The sequence below is a fragment of the Sciurus vulgaris genome (genome assembly GCF_902686455.1).
Source record: "Sciurus vulgaris genome assembly, chromosome: 10".
Classification (NCBI taxonomy): Eukaryota; Metazoa; Chordata; class Mammalia; order Rodentia; family Sciuridae; genus Sciurus; species Sciurus vulgaris.
In genome coordinates, this window is record NC_136470.1 from 135114488 (window position 1) to 135136514 (window position 22027).

Genomic DNA, 22027 nt, shown 5'->3' on the forward strand with positions numbered 1-22027 from the left:
ACACAAAGGAATATTACTCGGCCATAAAGAATGACTTCTTGACATTCACAGGTAAATGAATGGATCTGGAGACTATCATGCTAAGCGAAATAAGCCAATCCCAGAAAACCAAAGGTATAATGTTCTCGCTATTATGTAGACACAAACCATTAACAAGGGGATAAGGACAGGGACATTTCAGTGGATGAGAAATCACATTTTCAGTTTCCATTTCAAATAGGATCTTTAAAATGAAGATCCTTAAACCTTCCTATAACACTTCAAATGCACTGCTAATCTTGGAGAAAAACAAAGGACATCTTTAGTAATAACTGATAATTTTTCAATTGATAATTGATGCTGTAAACAGTTGTATATGCCTCTACCAATTCTGTAACCCTAGAACTTTCACTTTAGTAACTACATGTAGGAAGAACAAGACAAATCAGTATACTACCCACGGCAGGGCACTGAACCTGAGCTCCCAACAGGTTTACCTCCCAATAAAAGCAAAAAGAAGGCAATGCACCTAGGTGGGGACTAAAAGAGCACACTGCCAGGAAGAAGGCGGCAGGAGAGCAAGCAGCAGCCGCTCAGAAACTCAGCACAAGGAGAAAACAGCTGGGTCAAAGAAAGTTATTTTGCACGCATCCTTTTGCCCTAGCCTACTTTAAAGTTCTTGGGATTTTCAGGTAAAAACAAAGAATAATGTTTTTTTTCTAGTAACATTTACTTTTCTCTTTCTACTGATTTTTAATTCTTTCTAATCACATTTATTTTTCCATTAAAATGATTTTTAATTCTTAGAAACAACATAAATACATTATGTGTATACACCTTAAACACACATACAGAAAGTATCAAGAAAAGCCACCCACAGTCTCATCACTAGGCCATAAACTATCATCATTAACACTTTGGTACCCACAGAGTACGTAAGTACACTGACGACATGAGTATTACACATCTGTACCTGGCATTTGTTCTTTTACTAAACAATATCATGAGGGCTGGGAGTGTAGTTCAAGTGGAGGAAAACTGGCCTAGCATTCACAGGCCCTGAGTTTAATGTCCCACTTAGCAAAACAATAAGAACAAACAGATACGAAAGTAAGTATTCTTCATCACTTAGATTTTACAGTTGCAGAGCATTAAGTTTTATGGCTATGTGGTAATTTAACAGTTACCTAAAAAGAGACATTTCAAATTGTGTACTTAGAAAACAACGCTGAAGAAATAACTTGAACTACTATCTTTGGAAAAAAATGGATTGCTGATAACTTCCTTGGGCAGATTATTTAAAATTACTGATGAGGTCAAAGATTACGAACACTTAGATCCTTGATATGTATTACTAATGACCCTCAAGAATGTAACACTTTGACTCTTATAACACAAGAGACATTCTTTTATCGTACCATCAAATGTATCATCAATTTCTTAGCAATTACTTTTTAATGAAATTTAAATTTCACAGTAAGCCAGAGACTTCACAGAAAAACACACTTATTAATACTTTACCTTCTTTAGTTGATTCTTTTTAATTCTCTCAACAGGAAGAGGTCTGCCATCATGGAAGTTGGTAAGAATTACTGCAATGGCTGTAAGAGTTTTACCCTTTAAAATGTTTAAAAGAAAAAAAAAAAAACAACAGTCAGATGCTGAAACCCAGTTGTCAGAAAATGTTCTAAAACCAATTTTAAAATAATCAAATACTAAATATCACTCAAGGTCACAGAAATACAGATTCCTTACATTAGATGATAAACATGCTAACAAAAAAAGAGAATCTTTCCAGTTAAGAAATGCTTTCCTCACCACATTAGGAATTATTAATTTATACTATAAAATAGTGCAAGCAACTCAGATAATGTCATTTACTGAATGACTACTTTTCTAAGATTCTGCATTAACTCAGAACTATTAATTTTATCATGATACTATTTACAGTTAGCTTGCCAAGAAAATCCTAGTATGCTTATGAAGACATGATTTTATTAAATCTGATTTAAAATGATAAACACTTAAAAGCCACAACTTAACTAAAGTACAAAGGGCATGATACTTTCTGTATATTTTTCTTAAATGAAAACATGTTAATTTTTCAGTTTTTTTCTGCAGTATAATTCGTAGTTAACAGTACAGAGGTAAATATCTGGCAATTTTAAAGCAGTGTTAAATAGGAATTTTCACTGTGTGGGCCCCAAGACCCTTTCAGGAAAATGTGAGGTCAAAGCAGTTTTTATTGTACTGTTAATGAGACCTCATGTGGTTGACAGCAGCACTAATGCTCCCATAGCCATGTGGAAAGTGCTGGCACCTTGGCAGGAAACAAAGCTAAGGCAGGACATGGCACCCAGGCCCTGTGTCCCCAACTGCCACATGCTCAGAGAAGCAACCAGCCAGTTTCTCTTAAGAATGCTGCTGATGAACAATAGGTGTTGGCGGGGATGTGGGGAAAAAGGTACACTCATACATTGCTGGTGGAACTGCAAATTAGTGCAGCCACTCTGGAAAGCAGTGTGGAGATTCCTTAGAAAACTTGGAATGGACCTACCATTTGACCCAGCTATCCCACTCCTAGGCCTATACCCAAAGGACTTAAAATCGGCACACTACAGAGATACAGCCACATCAATGTTCATAGCGGCTCAATTCACAATAGCCAGACTATGGAACCAACCTAGATGCCCTTCAATTGATGAATGGATAAAGAAACTGTGGTATATATATATATATATATATATACAATGGAATATTACTCAGCTATAAAGAATAATAAAATTATGGTATTTGCAGGCAAATGGATGAAATTGGAGAATATCATGTTGAGATAAGCCAATCTCAAAAATCCAAAAGACGAGAATGATCTCACTGATAAGCTGATGATGGCAAATAATGGGGGGTGGGAGGGGGGCAAGAATGGAGGAAAGAGGGACTGTATAGAGGGAAAAGAGAGGTGGGAGGGGTGGGGGGGAAGGAAAAAAATAACGGAATGAATCAAACATCATTACTCTATGTAAATGTATGAATATGCAAATGGTACGCTGTTACTTCATGTACAAACAGAAACAACATGTATCCCATTGGTTTACAATAAAAATAAATTAAAAAAAAAAAAGAATGCTGCTGATGAAGCGGTCCCTGTTCATTTGACCAAGTCAGACCTCTGAAGTACACGACCTTCCAATGATTCTAACAGAGCAGGAGGTACACATGAAACACTTCTGTTGCATATCAAAACATGGGGGCTCTGGAGTAAAATCACTTGAGGCAGCTGCAAGCTCAACCAGCCACCTCTTAAGGACACCATCACTTTTACTTGGAAGAATGACTGGCAACTATCACTGTTCATTACTGAGTATCCAAAATAAATCTCGAAAATTCAACAAAGCAAGGTTATCATTTTTAAAAAGAGAAAAACAACTGAGAGTATTTGTTGTTCAGGGATAAAATCTGAACTTTCAAATGAAAATCAGAATGTTGTAAAACTTGTGACACTACAAATCCAGCAGCTTCCTAAAATATATATGCTTTTCTAGTAAAATCAGTGGTCATACTAAAGAATGAAAATTTTTAATATTGTATAATGAAATGCACCAACATTTGGCACATCTGTGTCACAGTGAGTCAATATTTTCTCATGGAATGAGCCTGGTTATAAAATCACGCACAGGTAAAACACCGATTCAGCGTGGAAGATACACTAAATTTTAATGCAGTGCTATTAAAAGTTAACTGGCGTGATTTCAAATTCCATATTATAACTATTAACCTGTAATAAACTAATTCTTGTTGGGTTTCAGCACAGAATCAAATCTATAATTATCTAAAAAGCTATTAAAATACGTTTCTCTTCATAACTAAATATCCATATAAACACAGTTTCTTCATATACTTCAACCAAAAACAACATATTCACAACAGACTGAAATAAGAAGCAGACACAAAAAAGTGGGTGTCATCCAGTCATTCAAAACATCAAAAAAGGTTTGGAAAAATGTAAAACAATGCCAGTGTTCTCAACAAAATTGCAACTGCTTTGGAATACTTTCCATTTAAAAATGTGCTATTTATGTTAACAAGTAGTTTTGTCAACTGTTCCTTTTAATATTTTCAAGCCTAATGCTATAAATATTAATATAGCTCACAAAAATAAAAGTTCTTTGTCATCTTCAATAATTTTTAAGAGTAAAAAGTTACTGAGACCAAATTATATAAAAAACGGCTAGTGTGATTCGTACATATCTACTCAGAATATTCGTGAATGCCCACTGAGTACTCCGTATTGGTCACAATACTTGTGAGAGAATACCATTTAACCTAATGTTACCTTTACCCATTTTCTGCTGTGCTGGGGACTGAAATCCAGGTCTCGTGCATGTTGGACGAGCACTCTACCACTGACCTGCACCCCAGCCCTGCCGCCCTGCCTTTACTTTTTTGAAGAAAACCTATGAAAGTGAGGTTACCCCAAATTTCAAAAAACAAAGAAAATTCAAAAATACACATTTATACCACAACTGCCACCTAATAAATTTCTCTTTAACCAAACAAAAAAAACTGAGCATTAAGTGAAGCCCCCCTACACACAAGGCCTGTCTTCACTAAAAATGAAATCTAGTCCTAAACTGACACTTATCCTGCAACTTGGACAAAATCATAATCACAAAATAAGGTTTTGTTAATTTGAGAAAAATTAATTACCAAACCCATGTCATCAGCTAAAATTCCTCCATGGACATTTTCCGGCCGGTCTTTCTCAGAAAAATTTGTTATTGTGTTATAGTACAAGTCATCTCGCTGCTCCCAGAACGGCGGGAGCTCTTGACTGTTCTCCCGGGATATCATCCAAGCCAGAGCTTGTTTTTGATGTGGAAGCAACAGTGTTTCAACAGCCTAGAATCAAAGTGTCACACAGAGAAAAAATGTTAGGTCCTTCCTTTTTCTAAGTGCAGTAACTAAAAGAGTTGATCTTGTGCTAAGAAAGGTAGAGATCATCAGGATATTTTAAAATGCCCAATACCTCAGCTGGTTCCATTTCATGAGTTTTATCATCTTCTTTTAAATCTTCAAATAATTTGTCAAATTCTGTTTTAAGCTGTAGTAAACAGCAACAAGAAAAACCATTAAGCAAGTCAAAGCGATAATTATAACCTAGTTCAGAGATTTCATGTCTTTCCCCCCACCCCCATACTAGGGATTGAACCCAGTAATACTTTTACCACTGAGCTACATCCCTAGCCCTTTTAATCTGGGGAGACAGGGTCTCGCTAAATTGTCCAGGCTGACCTCTAACTTGTGATCCTCCTGCCTCAGCCTCCCAAATAGCTAGGATTATATGAATTCATATTTAATTCATTAACCAAAGAGTCAAATAACAAAAGGCACATAAATTAACTTCTTAAGATACTATATTGCTCACTGAAGGAAGAATGAATAGGTTTTTCTCCTTTTTTGTTATGAAAAATAACTGCAGGGGCTGGAGTTGCAGTTCAGTGGCAGAGCACTTGCCTAAAACATGTGAGGCACTGAGTTTCATCTTTAGCAACACATTGAAAATAAACATATAAAGTAAAAGCATGTTGTCCATCTACACCGACAATTTTTTTTTTTAAAAAGTAACTGCATTATAGTTGAAAGCCTACAGAGGTTGGGGATGTAGCTCAGTGGTAGAGCACTTGTATAGTATGGACAAGACTCTTGTTTTGATACCCAGCACTGTGTGTGTGGGGGGGTGGAGATTGTTAGTTACAAGTTGTTCTAGGTTTTAATCACATATTTATCACAAATAAGCCCATATACATTTGCACAAGGTGCTTAAGCTTTGTGGGCCTATATATTATTTGTGTGAAATTAAAGAAATAAACAATTTAGATGGTCTCAAAGTTTTTTTCTGCCACTAAAATTCTGTGAGTCTGTTAGTTGTATCTGAATTACTTTGACAATCCTACCAGGTATATTTCTTTTCTTTTTATAGTCCTATGGATTGAACCTAGGGCACTCTGCCACTGAGCCACATCACCAGCCCTTTGTTAACTGTATTTTGAGACAAGGTCTCACCAAGTTAACCCAGGCTGGCCTCCAGTTTGTGACCCTCTTCCCAAACTGTTAGGATTACATGCATATGCCATGGTGATCAGCTCTGACTCTTTTTTAAATCAATGACATTTCATTTATTATTAACAGAATAAAAAACTTATGTGCTACAAAATATTAAGATGATTTCATTATTATCCTAATTCAGGTGGTCCTAAAACTGATTCAATTTTACAGCAACATATACGGCAGGTGTTAGCATTGCAAATTAACACATGGATGTATAGCAGTAACCTAGAAGAAATCAGGACAGGTCTAAAAAGTTAGCAGAGGTAGCCAGGTTAGCCCCCAAGGTACAGGCTCAAGTCCTTTTAAGAACATAAAGGGAAAACATGGTAACCACAATTAGAAGACAATAAGACTAACACTGGGAGGTAGAGACCTTGAAATATTTTGATGTATTTTTAATTGATCTGCATTTATTTATTTTATATACTTTGTTTCAAACTAACTTGGATAATAGTATCCTAGATTATAAATTGGACAAAGTAAGAGCTAAAGCAATGCCAAGATTTGGAGTTAATTTTTACCATTTTATTTGCAACCTTCCTGAAAGGAGGAGTAAGTTTCAAACTTTGATGTTTTAAATTACCACTTGACATTTTGCAAATCTGAAAAGGAACAATATCCCATGCAGATATAGTCAAGTGCACGTTCTGGCAGAACAGATCCAACCAGCCAAGGAACAACGTACAGCTAGGCCTACAGTGGCTACACCTGTACTTAACATGTAAATATTTTTTTTTCTCGTCATTCCCTAAACAATATAGTACAACTGTACACACTGCATTTACAGTACATTAGGTATTATAAGCAATCCAGTAACAATTTAAAGTATACTAGAGGATGTGTATGACTTTAAAGAATGGAGGAACCTTAGATTATGTAGAAGGAAATGAGAGGGAAGAGGGTATGAGAAGCAGTGGAATGAGACAGACATCATTACCCTGTGCACATGCATGACTACACAAATGGTATGAATCTATACTGTGTACAATCATAGAAACGAAATGATGTACCCCATTTGTGTACAATGAATCAAAATGCAGTCTGTAAAAAATTTTTTGAAAAATTAAAAATAAATAAATAAAAATAAATAAAATAAAGGAAAAGAAAACTACTATGCCATTTTGTAGAAGGGACTTTCGGATTCTGGAACCTATCTCTGTGGATGCCAAGGGATAACTATATTCTTTATCACTGCTTTTAAGATACTACTTACAAACAAATATAAATATGTGTATATATGTATATGTTTATAGATATATACACACATATACTATTTATTATATAACAGCTTTTACCATGTTAACAATATGAAGATCATTAATACCAGCACATAGATAGTATCCTACTCTTTTAAATATCAACCTTCTACATTTAAAATTCACTTTAGACCACAGTACAAAATGAAAGAGAAGCACACCTGTTCAGTTGTCATCTGCACTGCAGCATGAACTGGCACACTGTAGCTCGGTCCAGCTCTTCCAGAGCCCCAACTATTTTCCAAACTGAATCCCACAGCTATAATTTACAAATAAAAATAAAATCATCACAGGAAATAAAAAGAAATGGGTTTTAAAGCTTGTATGACAAATTGCTAAAAATTTCCATACAGTTAAGGAAAGTAGCTCAGTGATAAAAAGATTTGTCTAGCAGGTCCAGGGCCCTGGGACCAGTCCCAAGAACCACCAAAAAAAAAAAAAAAAACTTAAAACGAATTTAGGTAAGCATTGTATCATTGAGCTACACCCCAAGCCCTAGAAAAAAAATTGTTAAATACTAATTCAAAAACACATTATTAAAATAATTCCACAGTACTTGAATAAACTCTTGCCAATCGAACAATCCTCTTCCACCCCCTATTGGGAGATGCATTTTATTTAAAATTTTTCAAAAGGAATGTTTAAAATCAGGAATTTTCAGACATTAGCTTTGGGGGAATTTAAGACACAGTCCATGGGAGCTCTTTGCATATATGTGTGTGAATCCAGTTAAAGTCATGCATCATGTAATGACATTTTGATTAGTGTCAGACCAGAGAGAAGACAATGGTACCATAAGATTATATGGCCTAGTAACATCACGATCTTAGCTTGCATTAAGAATACTCTATGATGTCTATACAACAACAAAATCACCTAATGATGCATTTCTCAGAATCTGTTCCCATTAAGTGATGCATGACTCTATTTCAAAAGAAAAACAAAAGTAAAAATCAGAGATTTCCTCAAAAAGACTCCAAAAACAAGTAATAACTTAGGGCCTTCAGCACAAATTAGTCTGGCCAACCAAACTTAAAAGAGACAGTAAATGTTACAATTCTTACATTTATAATATTAAATATCATCAAGTTAAATCCTAAACTTACTTTTTGGTGCAGGGCCCAATTTAAATCCATGTTTCTTCAACTGATCTAAAACTGCTTTTCTATTTTCTTCTTTCCCCCAAAAAGTCATATGCAGAGGCATGGTAAAAGCATTGTTTGCACCAAAGGGAACTACCCTATTATATTTAGGAGAAGGGGAAAAAGGGAAATTAGAAGAATTTTTTAATCCTAATTAAGAATGTTAAATATTCCAATTGCAAATTCAAATTTTGTATAGAAATAAAATAGAAGGAGACTGACCATTTGGACGGACTTGAAAGAGAAAAAGGACAGGAAAGACAATCAGCAACAATCAGAAGGCAAAGGTACTTTTCAAGAACAGAATGCCAAAAGAAACAGACCAAGGGATAAAGCAGTTCAAAATATAACCATTTATAGACAAAATTGCAAGATAAACATTCTGTAACTTCATTTGAGGATGAAGCCCTGGCTAAGAAAACCACCGTGGCAGCCACCACAGGGAAGATGGGGAACGACCTGGAAGAACTAGTTCTAATCCAGGATTCACTCAAAATTCATTCTCAGTATCTAAAAACTATGAACTGACAAAGAAGAAAACAAAATGAGACATTGCTGAGCACTCATTTTATCTTCCAAACTCACCTGTGATTAAGATAGGAATATCCTAAGCATTAGAACTGGGGTATGAATATTCCAAATACTTAAACACAAAGGCCTAAAAAAGAAAAGGTAACCAAGAGGAGAATATCGTAACTAAAAAAAAAAAAAAAAAAAAAAGAGGCGGAAGAACTGAGATAGCACATGCCTGAGCTAAGAGTTCCTATCAGCTTCAGTCAACTGATGGCACGTGGGAACAAGGGTCCAGCATCGGCGGGTCTTCCATTCATAAAGAGAAAAATCTTAAGTTTTACACTGAGAGGAAAAAACTAGTCAGTATAAAATGTAAATATCCAGATTTGGATACTGGAAATAAATGAAAATATTTCCTAAAATAGCAGGCAAAACAAAACTCACCTACATTTGATCACAGGCTACCAGTTTACAAGCTTTGATCTACATACATTTCTGAATTCCCAAACCTATGCATGATAAGGTTTGGAGAGGTGGAGTATACTTTCCAACCTATGAACCAAGGTCTTTTTCTCGATGGTAATAATTTAATAGGAAAACAAGAGGACAGTTGTTGGATGCCTGGGTAGTGGAGGCAGTAAGAGAACTGGACATGTTAACTGAAGGGATAGTGACAAAAGGTACCATAATACCTTCCTAGGTCTTATGCAGCTCTAGCAAGTTCTAAGATAGCGTTAACTCACAATATTAAAACTAAACTCTAAAAGTACATTACCCTTCCACTTGTGCCAATTTGTTGTCCATGATATAGGCCAAAGCAGCTGCCAGATCTTTCTTTAAATGCCCAACCTGATTTCCATTCACATTGTTTACTTTAATGGCATTCTTATCATAGGGGTTATTAGGTTCTCGTTGTAATGCAACCATTTCATTATTGTTAACCTAATAACAATGAACAGATAATAACATTATATTAGAAGTACGAACAGACAATAGCAACTTGACTTCATTATATTTTACTTGGAATTACTATTCATTTTTTAATGCTACTGCTAAACACAGCTTATAAGAACAATATAGTCGTTTGGAATCAAACTAGAAATATAAAGGAAAATGTTTTACCATGATTCTTTTGTACTACTTTTCTAATTTATATTCATTGGAAAGTTAATAAACCAGTGACAACTTCTGAAAAATACCTTTACTGAGTGCTTACTATATGCCAAACACTGTATACTACACATGTACACTGCACTATATACACTGCACATATTGACCATTTAAATTCTCATGCTTCTGTTGATAGGCATATTATTATTCTCATTTTATAAAGAAAGAAACTAAAGCACAGAAAAGTTAAGTCATTTGCTTGAGACCACAAAGCTAAGTAAGTATCACTGCTAGGATCTGAACCCAGGCAGGCTGCTTCTTGAGCCACAATTCTCTAGAATTTAGAAAGGAAAAAAGGCAAATGCCTTTTTTCTTTTAACTCAGAATGGAACTAGTATAGGAAAAAACCTATTGAGCCTTCAACCCATGCTATTTTCTGATTCCACTTGATTAAAAAGTTGTTGAGGATGGAAACATCGAAAATGGCATAAGGACTTCCAAAATTCTCTCCTCCATAAAAAAAGCAGAAAAACTGATAGAATCAGGTTGGGGTTATGGCTCAGTGGTAGAGCACTTGCCTATCATGCATAAGGCACTGGGTTCAATTCTCAGCACCACGTAAACAAATAGATAAAGATATTATGTGCATCTACAACTAAAAATATAAAATAAAACTGAATCAACTTTTTTGTAACTCTGTAAAATAATCAAAGACTGGCAGAAATCGAAGCAGTGCTTATTCAAGAAAACACGGCCGAATGTAAATGTCTTAGTTCCATTCCCAACTCCCCAGCTACAGAGCAGCCTTTAAAAACATCAACCCACTGAGATTCTTAAAGCAGCCTGGCACTCACCAGAGACAGCAGAGCTACAGTGCTTTCAAAGATCCATTCCCAAAGAACCATTGTTACCTGACCTATGTGAGGGTTCCCTAGAAGACTCCACTTACGGGCTATAATTGACCTCTTAGGCCACCTCAGAGGGCAGGTGAGAAAGCCTCCCAGGTGAGTGTTCTCAAGCACAATTTTACAGGCAAATATCTTAACATTATTGCTGCTTGAGGAATGGATAATAATTAGAACAACAACAACAAAAAAAACAACAGAATAACCAAAGGCCTAAATGGAGAAGCTGGGGAATGAGAAGTCAGTAGGTGCTTTGAAAACTCCAATCTATCCCTGGCACTCTGAAAGGCCACATGCAAACAGGACTATCCACATCATCACGGATGTGCATAATCTAAGCAAAGACCTAAGAAAATCCTCTGCTCTTGCCTCTAGCTGAATTTGAGACATTTAACAAGCAGGAAATAAAGGCTAAGGCAAAGCTGTTCCCTGCCCTGGAGATTTGAAGGAATGTCCCCAACATACACAGGCACTCTAAACAAAGGCTGGGAAATCTATTGGTTCCAGTACAACCATTAACTGACCACTAAACCAACCAAGTACAGACTTCAGTAACTACACACAATGAATAGCCTTCATAGAATTAATTCAGAAGAGACACTAGCAAACACTAATTACCAAAACTGGCAATAACAAACAACCCTAGAAAGAGAGAATCTGATTTCCAGAGTTGAACATTACTTTAAACGTCCATTTTACACAAGAAAAGCACAAGTCATGCAAAGAAAGGAAAGAAAGGGCAAAGCATGGTCTATACATTAAAAAAAAAAAAAAAATGAACTGTCCCTAAGGAAGCACAGATGTTCAACACTAGAAACAGAGTTTAAGTCGACCACTTCAAATATGCTGAAAGACCTACAGCAAACCATTTCTTCAAACATGAGAATTTGATCTTGCCAAAGAAATTCTGGAGTCAGAAAGTATAATAACTAAAATAAAAAATTCAGTAGAGGGGCTTAATAGGTGACTTTAGTAGACAGAAGAAATAATCAGTGTAACTTAAGATAGGTCAACTGGGCTCTAAAGAACAGAACAAAGAAAAACAAAAAAACATAAACAGAGCCTCAGAGGTCTGTGTATCACATCTGGTATACAAAAGGAGACATAACAGAGTGCCAGAGGAGAGGAGAAAGGAGCAGAAAAAATATGACAAGAAATAAAGGCTGAAAACTTCCAAAATCTCATGGAAAACATTAATCTACACATTTAGACAAACCCCAAGTAAAATCAATTCAAGAGACCTTCACCTGGACAAAACATAATCAAACTGTCAAAAGAATCTTGAAAGCAGCAATAGAGAAGCAACTCATCACATACAGACTTGATTTCTCATCAGAAACCATGGAGGCCACAAGAGAATGGAATTAAAAAAACAAAGAAAAAAAAACTCAACAAAGAATTCTGTATCTGGCAAAATTACCCTTCAAATATGAAGTAGGGCATAAATGGTGCATGTCTACAATCTCAGTTACCTGGGAGGCTGTGGCAGGAAGATCCCAAGTTTAAAGCCAACCTCAGCAACTTAGCAACACCCTGTCTCAAAGTAAAAAATAAAAAGGGCTAGGGGTAGCTCAATGGTAAAGTGCCCTTGGGCTCCATTCCCAGTACCACACACACAAAAAAAAAGGAAGGAAAAATTAAGACATTCCTAGAGAAACAAAAACCAAAAGAATCCATCACCAAGCAGACCTGACCCACAGAAATACTAAAGGAAGTTCTTCAAGCTGAAATCCAAAAATACTAAACGCTGACTTGAAACCACATGAAGAAATTAAGAGCAGATAAAGGTGACTGCTTAGATTTAAAAAAAAAAAAAAAAAAAAATTTAAAAGACAGTATAAATGTATTTTTGTTTGCATTTTTTTTTTCTCTTATTCATTTTTTCTTCTTTGTGGTGTTAAGAGATTGAACTCAGGGCCTTGCACACACTAGGAAAGTGCACTACCACTGAGCTATGTCCCCAGACCCTCTTAAATGATTTTAAAGTGCATAAAACAATTACTATAAATCTGCGTTGATGGGTACACACGTAAATAAAGACATAATTTGTGTAATAAGAGCACAAAGGAGATACCTAGGAGCAAAGCTTTTACTGCAATTAAGTTGGGCCAAATCCAAACCAAAGTCTTACAATGAATTCACAAGTTAACTGTAATGGCAATCACTAATAACTTGAAATAATATTTAAAAATAAACAAGGTTTTATGGCACACTAGCAAATAGCAGTTTCACACACAAGAAGGCAGCACTGGAGGCCAGACCCAAAGGCCACATACTGCCTGATTCCATTTACATGAAGTGTCTAGAACAGACAAATCTAAGCATCAGGCAGGAGTTCAGGGACACCAAGATGGCAGAAACTGATGTAAGAAAGAAGCAACTGCAGGTTGAGACAAGGAGTCATGTCCCTGTTTACAATGAGTCCCATTACCATGACCACTCCTGCCACTGAGGACTTATCACCATGACAATTCCCACCCAGGTTCGATATTTTTAAATGACCAACTGGGTAATTAGGTTTCCTTAAAAAAAAAATAAAAAAATAAAAAAAAAAAAGGAGGAAAAATTGGAAAATATTCTAACAGGTACCATAAGGTAACCAATGGTGGCAAATGGGTGAGGTCTTCGATCAGGTCTGTAGATCTGTATAGGCAAAGAACATCCCACTGTTCAGCATACAAGACCCTAATTTCCAGGCACTGGGTCCTTGAGCATCTCTCTCTTGCTCAGTCCACTTCCTAACTCTACCTGAGGGCTACCTTCACCTTCAATAAATCTGTACTTTGCCTGTTACTTCTGTGTGTCTTGCTCAATTCTTTGTTCAGGACATCAAGGACCAAGGTGGACAGATATCCCAATAGTAACCTGAGCAAAAGAAAACAGCTGAGGGTATACAGCTCAGAGGTAGGATGCAGCCTGGCCTGTAAGGCCCTGAATTCCATCTCCAGCACGCACAAAAACACAGGACTAGGAATATAATGGACCCCCATCATGAGTCCTGAGTTCCACCCCAACACATGTGCACTCTGCTATTGCTTTACAGAGATGGACATGTGTGTGCCTGTGTGCTGGTTTAGGGCTGAGGGCACTGATCAGCAGTAGAATGCTTGCCAAGCAAGTGGGAGCCCCAGGTTTGACCACCAGCACTGCAAGAAAGAAAAGAAAAATAGTGAAAGACTTTTTTGTGTGGTACCAGGGATGGAACTGAAAGGTGCGCTACCCCTGAGCTACCTCCCCAGCCCCTCTTTTTTTTATTTTGAGACAGAATTTTGCAAAGTGGCCCAGGTTGGCCTTGAACTTATGATCCTCCAGCCTCCATGTCCTAAGTAGTTGCTGGGATTATAAACGTGCACATCCAGGGCCAGTTGAAAAATAAATAATAAATTTGATAGGATGTGGATTATCTTAATTTTTTAATTTCCTGAAAAGATACCGGAAAAGTTGCTTCAAACCTCTCTCAGCATCTGTCTACTGACTTGAGACATTTTGAATGGCTCTGTTTCTTTCCCATTGCACCAAGAAAACACGTCCCAAGCAGTTAAGACACAAAAGGATATAAAAAAACAAAAAGGATGCGTGTAATCACAGTGGCTCAGGAGGCTGAGGCTGGAGGATCAAAGGTAGCCTCAGCAACTTAGCAAGACTCTGTCTCAAAAACATAAAATAAAAATAAAAAGGACTGGGGTTGTGGCTCAGTGGTTAAGTGGTACCTGAAATTCAATCCCCAGTAACAAAAAAAAAGAAATGGAGAGAAAATTTGGGTCTAGAATTTTATATTCAGCCAAACTATCCTTTAAGCATAAAATGTCAAAATTATGAACATACAAAAACTCAGGAAATACTGTTCCTTCCTAAGTGATCTCCTACACAACATAGTTCAATCACCAAAAAATTTGAGAAGCTCCAATGTAAACAAAATATGAGAGAATAAAAGACTAGACAATTCCAGAATATGGAACTTTTACCCAAGAAATCTCCTGCAGAACATACTTCAGACAATTAAAAAGCAAGCTTCAACATAGGAAGAGTATGGGGAAATGGAAGAACTACCAAATCCACAAATTTCTACAAAAGATCTGGTTTTTGCCACAAACCTAGAGCATGAAACAAAAAGGAAGGGGCCTTAAGACCCACAATGACCAAAGATAACTTATATGCCATCCTGATGCTGATTTCAAAACAAAACAAAAAAAAAATCAATCACAAAGACATTTTTAAATAATCAAGATTATCTATTTATGGGTTACTTATTAGATGTGATATGAAAATAAAAAATAAGAAAAGTTAAAGATTTTTAAGAAATACATTCTGAATTATATTAATGTAAAATGACACATTCAGAATTTGCTTTTACATTACAAAATGACAAGAGAAAATGAAACGTGGAAAAAGCGCTACAGAATCTGGACCACAGATATAATGTAAGTTTATTATATTCTTCTACTTTCAAACATTTAAAATTTTTCATAAAAGTTCATAAAATCAGAGGTCTACTATCCAAATAACACAAGAAGCATTCTCGATGACCATAACAAAGACAACTCCAACCAGAAAGTCATATATATTCTCTGCCTTCTTCCTTTCTCTCACACGCACATATAAACACACAATTCAGAGAACAGACACAGAATAGAGGAAGAAAAGAAGATACTCGTATTACAAACAAACAAAAAAACTTAAAAATTAGTTCCCTTATCTAGTAAAAATTGACCTTTACAAGTCATTTCCAAAATTCACCATATAGCATATCTGCATTTTGGGCAAATCTTTAACCTTGTGGAGCTTCACTTTCTCTGTCACAGCAAGGGGAAAACTCTCTGAGTTAGTCTAGGAATCAAATAATAGTGCAAAGCCCTCTGAATATTGAAAGCAGGCTATAAATGCAAAAGAACATTAGTAAAGTAAGTAAAATAGGGTATTTGCCATCTCTTGCTTACACATATTTCAGTTAAAGTAAAATAAACATTAACTTTACATATCACCGTCTAATACTCTTGTTTTCTAAATTAATAGCACGAATACACCACAATTTATCATCTTTTATACTCACTACTCCTGTGTAATAGCGTAGTCCAACTACATGACCTCTCAAAGTTCCAAATAAAACTGAATCTAGTTCTTCATCACTAGTTAGGAAGTCGTCTGGAGGAATAATATCTTGGAATTCAAAACGTGGAAAGAAAGTTGGATATGAGAGGCGTGGAAAATTTCCATGGACTCCATACTGGACAGTCTGCAAATACTTCCAAACAGGATCCCTAATAAAGACCAAAAAAAGAAGAAAAAAAAAAAAAAAAAAACACAGAAAATCTACAGTATTTCTCAAAACCCACAGACCAACAGCATTTATAGATCAATGTTTTCTTCACTTTATTGTAGCAAATGAAATCTTACGTGGGAATCCCTATGAACAGATAAATTGCTATTCTGGTTCAAGCTGGATCTGAAGAAGTCCAGGAACCCTACCTGTTCAACACCAGTTCTTTCACTACCACCTTAGCCCCAATTCAACATGAAAAATCGGTAAGGGGTGACAAAACTCCTTCCCAGTGAAAATCACCTATGGAAATTGATACTCCTGTACCTATGATTATATGCCCAAATTCCAGGGGCGACTGATCTAGAAGAGTCTCCAATAAACACAACTACTGCACGTGAGGCCGCTGGTACCTTTCCAGGTAACCGGGCCAGCATTCAGGAGCAGGCATTGTATTCGGGGATGCACACTATGCCACCCTGGAAAGCTGACCTCAGCAACCCCTTACCACGCTCCCCGACCCCGCTGGTTAAAGATAACCTCAACCCGCCCTAGGGAATATTATTCGGGGATAGGCAAAAAAGCCACTTTGGACGATGAAAAACGGGATGTCCGTGCGGGAGCCTCCAGAAGTTTCCAAGCGACAGCCGCGATTGGCTCTGCGTGCTCCCGGCGCGGCGCGCACGCCTCCTCGGGCTCCTCCGCAAACACACTGGCACATCGGTGCGTGCACACACTCGGTGACTACCTGGGGACTGCGCGCCGCGCTCGGCCCCCTCGGGCCGCACGGCCTAGCGCTCGGGGGTGTCCACGGGATGCTGCGCGGGACGAGGCAGGGCCGAGCGGCGGGGCGCGACCCCCGCAGTCCGTGACAGGGCTTTCCCCAGGCCCCGGCTCCCGACCGGCCCGAGGAGCCGCTCCTCGCCCGCCGAGACAAAGCGTCGAGTCCTGCGGTGACCGCGGCAGAGGCGGCCGCGGGCAGGCGAGCGGCTCAGCCCGCAGGGAGCGCGGCGGCCCGGCTCGGAAGGTCAGGTTCACCCGGGGACGCAGCCAGGCCATTGGCCCCAGCGCCCCACCCCCGCTGCCCCCTTCACCTCTTGAACATCCAGGACATGGTGCTGCGTGGGATGACCCCGGGGACGCTGCGCGCCCGGGAGAGCTCTCGAGCCGCCTCGGTCAGCTCCTTCCAGGCCCCGCAGCCCAGAAGCCAGGGGCAGGCTCCGAACGCAGGACCCCGAGCGCTGCGCTGAGGAGCAAGACGCCGCGCGTCTCGGCGGACGTAGTCGCCGTCTGCCGCTAGCAACAATCTGAGACCCGCGACGCTCGGTGACTGGCACTGCGAACGTCCAATCCGGAGGAGGAGCCTGCGGAGGCGGCCCAATCGGGACACGGAAGGGGGGGGGCAACTTCGCCCCGCCCTGCGATTCAAAGACGGCGGGGGGTCCCGGCTGCAGGGGCGGTTCCATCCGGGTTCTTCCCCGCCCCCAGGCCGGCGCGCGGGAAAGCCACGCGGCCTCGAGTGCGAGCGCGGTGCCCGAGGTGCCCGCCGTGTATGTTGGCCTCCTTGTCCACACGCGGGGAGACCACGCTCCCCAGCAGTGTTGCCCCCGAAGTCTGGCCGCGTTCTGCAGGTCCGACCTCACCCTAGCTCTCGCTTGCTTGTCAGATCTGATATGCCATGCGGTCTTCACCCAGTGGGTTTTGCATTTTAGGGGACCAGCGGCAATCAATGACAAGCTGCTTACCTTCATTTTCTACCGCCAACCCTGGGACTTAATGCTTACTTTTGTCATTTTAAAGCTCGGTCAGCGTGTGTGAGACACATCGAGTTCAGAAAATGTTAATGGAAATTTATGGATTGGCCCTCCCATTTTTTGTTGTTTTAAAGAAAATTTTTCACTTTTTGGTACAAGACATAGGATAATAGCACTACTAACCTGGTTAAGTATTGCTGGAAATGGGTGCCATCAGTCCCAAGCATATGGTTGCTATGGAAGCAAAATTCGTGCTTGGGCCTGCTGCAGCCTAGAGCTGGCAATGCTGGGCCTTATGCCTTGAGGGGTCTAGTAGATGCTGCTGCCGGTGAAAGTGGCCTCTTAACTGCCGCTGCATCTGCACCCGCAGCAGGGTAGGAAGCTGGTGGTGGCACTGATCTGCACGTAGCGTGCAGTGTGGCTGTCAGAATTGCTGAATCGGAGAGGAATTATTTTTGTATATGTGATAAGTATTGACACTTGCTCTCCATCGAATGGTCCACTTAATGCCCCCATCTGCAGAGCATGAAAAGTGGTCAATGAAAGTTTCTCAAGAAGCATTTATTCATTACCTTAAACTGGGGTAATCTGTTACCAGAAGCCAGCAGGGGAATGAGAAAGTGTGTGTGTGTGTGTGTGTGTGTGTGTGTATTTTGCTGGGGATGGAATCCTGAACCTCAGGCTTGCTAAGCAGGCACTCTCCCACTAAGCTACATTCCTACCCCCAGTGACAGATTTTGAAGCAAATTTATTACTTCATTTAACCAAACAGAAGGAAGTTAATGAGGAATATAATGCTAATAGTATTTTCAAATTATTTCACTTTCTTGAAAGTCTTAGGAGGCAAATGGCAATGCCATTCAAGTTTGTTGTGCCAACCTCTAAATACATTTTTGGAAAATGCCAGAAAATGCCCAGACTGATAACATTTTGTGTGTAAAGTTAATGATCCTATATTCATTAGATGGAAAGATAAAATCCCAAATGTAGAAACGTGGCTCTTTCAAGACTTAAGATCTATGAATAATGACTGTCCTGTGGTTAAAGAATGTGACATATTAAGTAATATTTGCTACTTAAAATCAAAACTTGTTTTTCCATTGTCAGCATTTTTACATCCCAGAACCAAAAGATGACCTTAAGCACTGTTTGACCTAATCATTTTTCTTTACTCTTTTTATTTTCCAAAAGCAAGCACAATTTGTACTAGTTTGATTAAAATGCTACAACACTTATCACACTAGATAATGTTTTCTGAAAAATGAACATTTGTAACTGGAAGAACAGTAGGGTGGCTTATGTGTTGAATGAGTAAGGAGGAGAGATGGCACAAAAAGAGGAAGGAGAAGAAAGTCAAGGCCAGATGATTTAGGAACTTATGATGCCTCCACAGTAAAGTTTGTGCTTGATTTGAACTGATGAATAGCCATTGAATGCTTTACACAGGTAAATGATGATCTAGGCTTTTAAAAATTTCACTCTGGTAGCTGTGTGGAGAATGAATTATAGGGGATGAAAATAGAAGCCATTGAGAATTAGGAAAATATTGTAAGAGACCATGGTGACCTGGAATGGGGAAGTGATAAAGCTAAGAGAACCAACAGAGCTAACTGAAAAGTTTGCATATGGGTGATGAGGAAGGGGAAGGAATTCAAAATTACTCCAACCTCCCATCTCCTGGTCACACTTTCTCTTCCTCCCCCACCCTTTATGCAAATCAATCATGTCGCCCTCCTGTGTGATTTAGCGAGCATAAACGCCAAGCATGGCATGTGTGGCTCTTTATGATTTGTCCCCTCCCTTCCACTCCAATTAACTCCCTTCACTTCCCAGCCCCGCGCCCAGAATGTCCTCACCAATTCCTCTGACAACTACGGATATGTTCATGTATAACAGAAAGGCCATTATCATACCTAGTAAAATTAATAATGAATCAGTTCTTAGTATCCCCTAGTAACTAATTCATTGAATTTTCACAATTTACCCAAAAACATTTTTTCACTTTTTTTAAAACAGAATTTTAAAGCCTTTGACAAAAAGCAGACAACTTTAAGAGAAGACTACGAACACTCGGATGTGTGGCTTCAATACAAAAACTTCCAGGTTTATGTTACAATGAATACAGTTTTGTTTGTTGTTTTCTTTCACCCAAAAGAAAATAAAATTCAATGAAGGAGAATGTTCCGGAATGACAGATGGGAGGGTTTGAAGAGTAAATTTCCTAGGTGGCTCTTAAGAAAAGGGGCCTGGACTGCCATCACACAGGATCAAGGTCCACAAAGGGAGAGGAGACTGAAAGCCTAGCAAAGTCTCTGGAGATCCCCATAAGACAAGGAAGCTGAGCCTTATTCCCCAGTGTCTAGTCTAAAGATCCTGCTGACTTAGAGAAAGTCTCAGAGACCAGAAATGCAGCAGAGCAGCATAGGAGCAAAGGGGAGTGGGGAGGATTCTGCTAGAATCCTAGGAGAGTCCCCTAGGAGTCTGCAGCACTCTGGAGGCCAGAGGCCTTGGTCAGATCTTGGTTCCAGCAAGCAGAAACAGGAGGCTGGCCCCCAACAATGCGTTGGGAAGAGTTGCATTTCCAGGGGTGTCTGCAGATGAAAGGAGCTCAAATATTACCCCCTTGGAGAGGAAGCGGAAGGGGACAACATTTGAAACCTGAACTTAATTTACTTCAAATCTTAAAATGACTAAATTATCTCCCATTGGGTAGACTAAAGTTCTAACACAAGTTCAATAAAGAAACAATGTTTACCTTTTCAAGTGGCATCAGTGATGGCAATTCACCCATCCTGTCCACCCATATACACACACAGCTCCATGAGTTGACACTAGGTTATATGGCAGATACTGCTGGCAGGTCAAACTACGGGGTTTTCTTTCTTTTTTTATGGTACAAGGATTCAACCCAGGACCTTGTGCATGTTGGGCAAACATTCCATTATTGAGCTACATCACAGCCCTTTTGTCCTTTATTTTGCAACAGAATCTCACTAAGTTGCCCACGCTGGCCTTGAATTTGACCTGCCTCAGCCTCTCAAGTAGGTGGCCTTACAAGCATGTACCACTACACCTGGCTATTTCTTCTTGTTGTTTATATGTATGCAAAATATTCTTATATTGAATATGTATTTTTTTTTGTCAAAACAAATAACAACAACAACAACAACAACAAAAAACAATAAACTTGGGCTGGGGTTGTAGCTCAGTGGTAGAGCACTTGCCTAACACACATGAGGCACTGGGTTCGATCCTCAGTACCACATAAAAATAAAATAAAGGTACTGTGTCCATACAGCTAAAAACATTTTAAAAACCCAATAAGCTCTAAAAGAAATTAGAGTAATGAATATTTTTCAACTACTTTTGACTAATTTTATACTTACAAAAACCCTCTAAAATTAGTACAAATTCTTCCCTTGTCTCCCTTCCTCCTTATTTTAATACCACACAGAAACAGTACGATGATCAAAACCAGGAAATGAACATAAATACAATACCATTTCTGAACCTTTTTAAAAAAATTACCAAATAAGACAATGTAGAGGAGATGAGAGAATAATTTATGACTTAGTTATTTGCAGCTGAATTTTCTTACATTTAATCAGTCCCCTACAGATTCTGTGGCAGAATCCTGGTAAAGCAAAACTGGCAGGGCAAAAGAAGTGATGTAAAAATAATGCCCAGTTAAAATCCTAATTAAATAATGCAATGAATATCAAGTGCCTGCCGTGAAGTGAGCACTCAATAAATGTTCTTATTATCATTACTATTATTGCCGTAATGGAATTATTGCCTAATGAGTCTTTCAGTGCTTAGCAAGGAATATGGTTGATTGAGAACTATTTCCTGATTGGCACTCCATCAGCAGGGTTGTCCCTAAACACCAGAAAAGGACTTTGCTGAAGCTAGTCATTTTCCCAGATGGATGTCCTTGAAACTAACTGAACTGTTTCAAATGCAAGACCAGGAGACTGTTCAATCTGGACTCCCACCCAGAGAG

At 38.7% G+C, this 22027-nt stretch overlaps 1 protein-coding gene across 5 annotated transcripts in view; it reads right to left on the reverse strand.

The window, feature by feature from the left end:
- HLTF (helicase like transcription factor) overlaps positions 1–17585 on the reverse strand; it is a 51083-nt gene extending 33498 nt beyond the window's left edge. For 4 of the 5 annotated variants that reach the window (XM_079100503.1, XM_079100501.1, XM_079100502.1 and 1 more), the window contains exons 1-8: positions 17365–17584; positions 16064–16271; positions 9774–9940; positions 8450–8583; positions 7505–7602; positions 5006–5080; positions 4687–4878; positions 1501–1596 (exon numbers count right to left, since the gene is read on the reverse strand). In XM_079100503.1, coding sequence (XP_078956629.1) covers positions 1501–1596; positions 4687–4878; positions 5006–5080; positions 7505–7602; positions 8450–8583; positions 9774–9940; positions 16064–16271; positions 17365–17384 — 990 coding nt within the window. In that variant the 5' untranslated portion in view covers positions 17385–17584. Of the gene's footprint in view, positions 1–1500; positions 1597–4686; positions 4879–5005; positions 5081–7504; positions 7603–8449; positions 8584–9773; positions 9941–16063; positions 16272–17364 lie in introns of all 5 variants that reach the window. The other variant, XM_079100500.1, reaches the window with a different exon arrangement.
- Positions 17586–22027: the final 4442 nt, after the last annotated feature.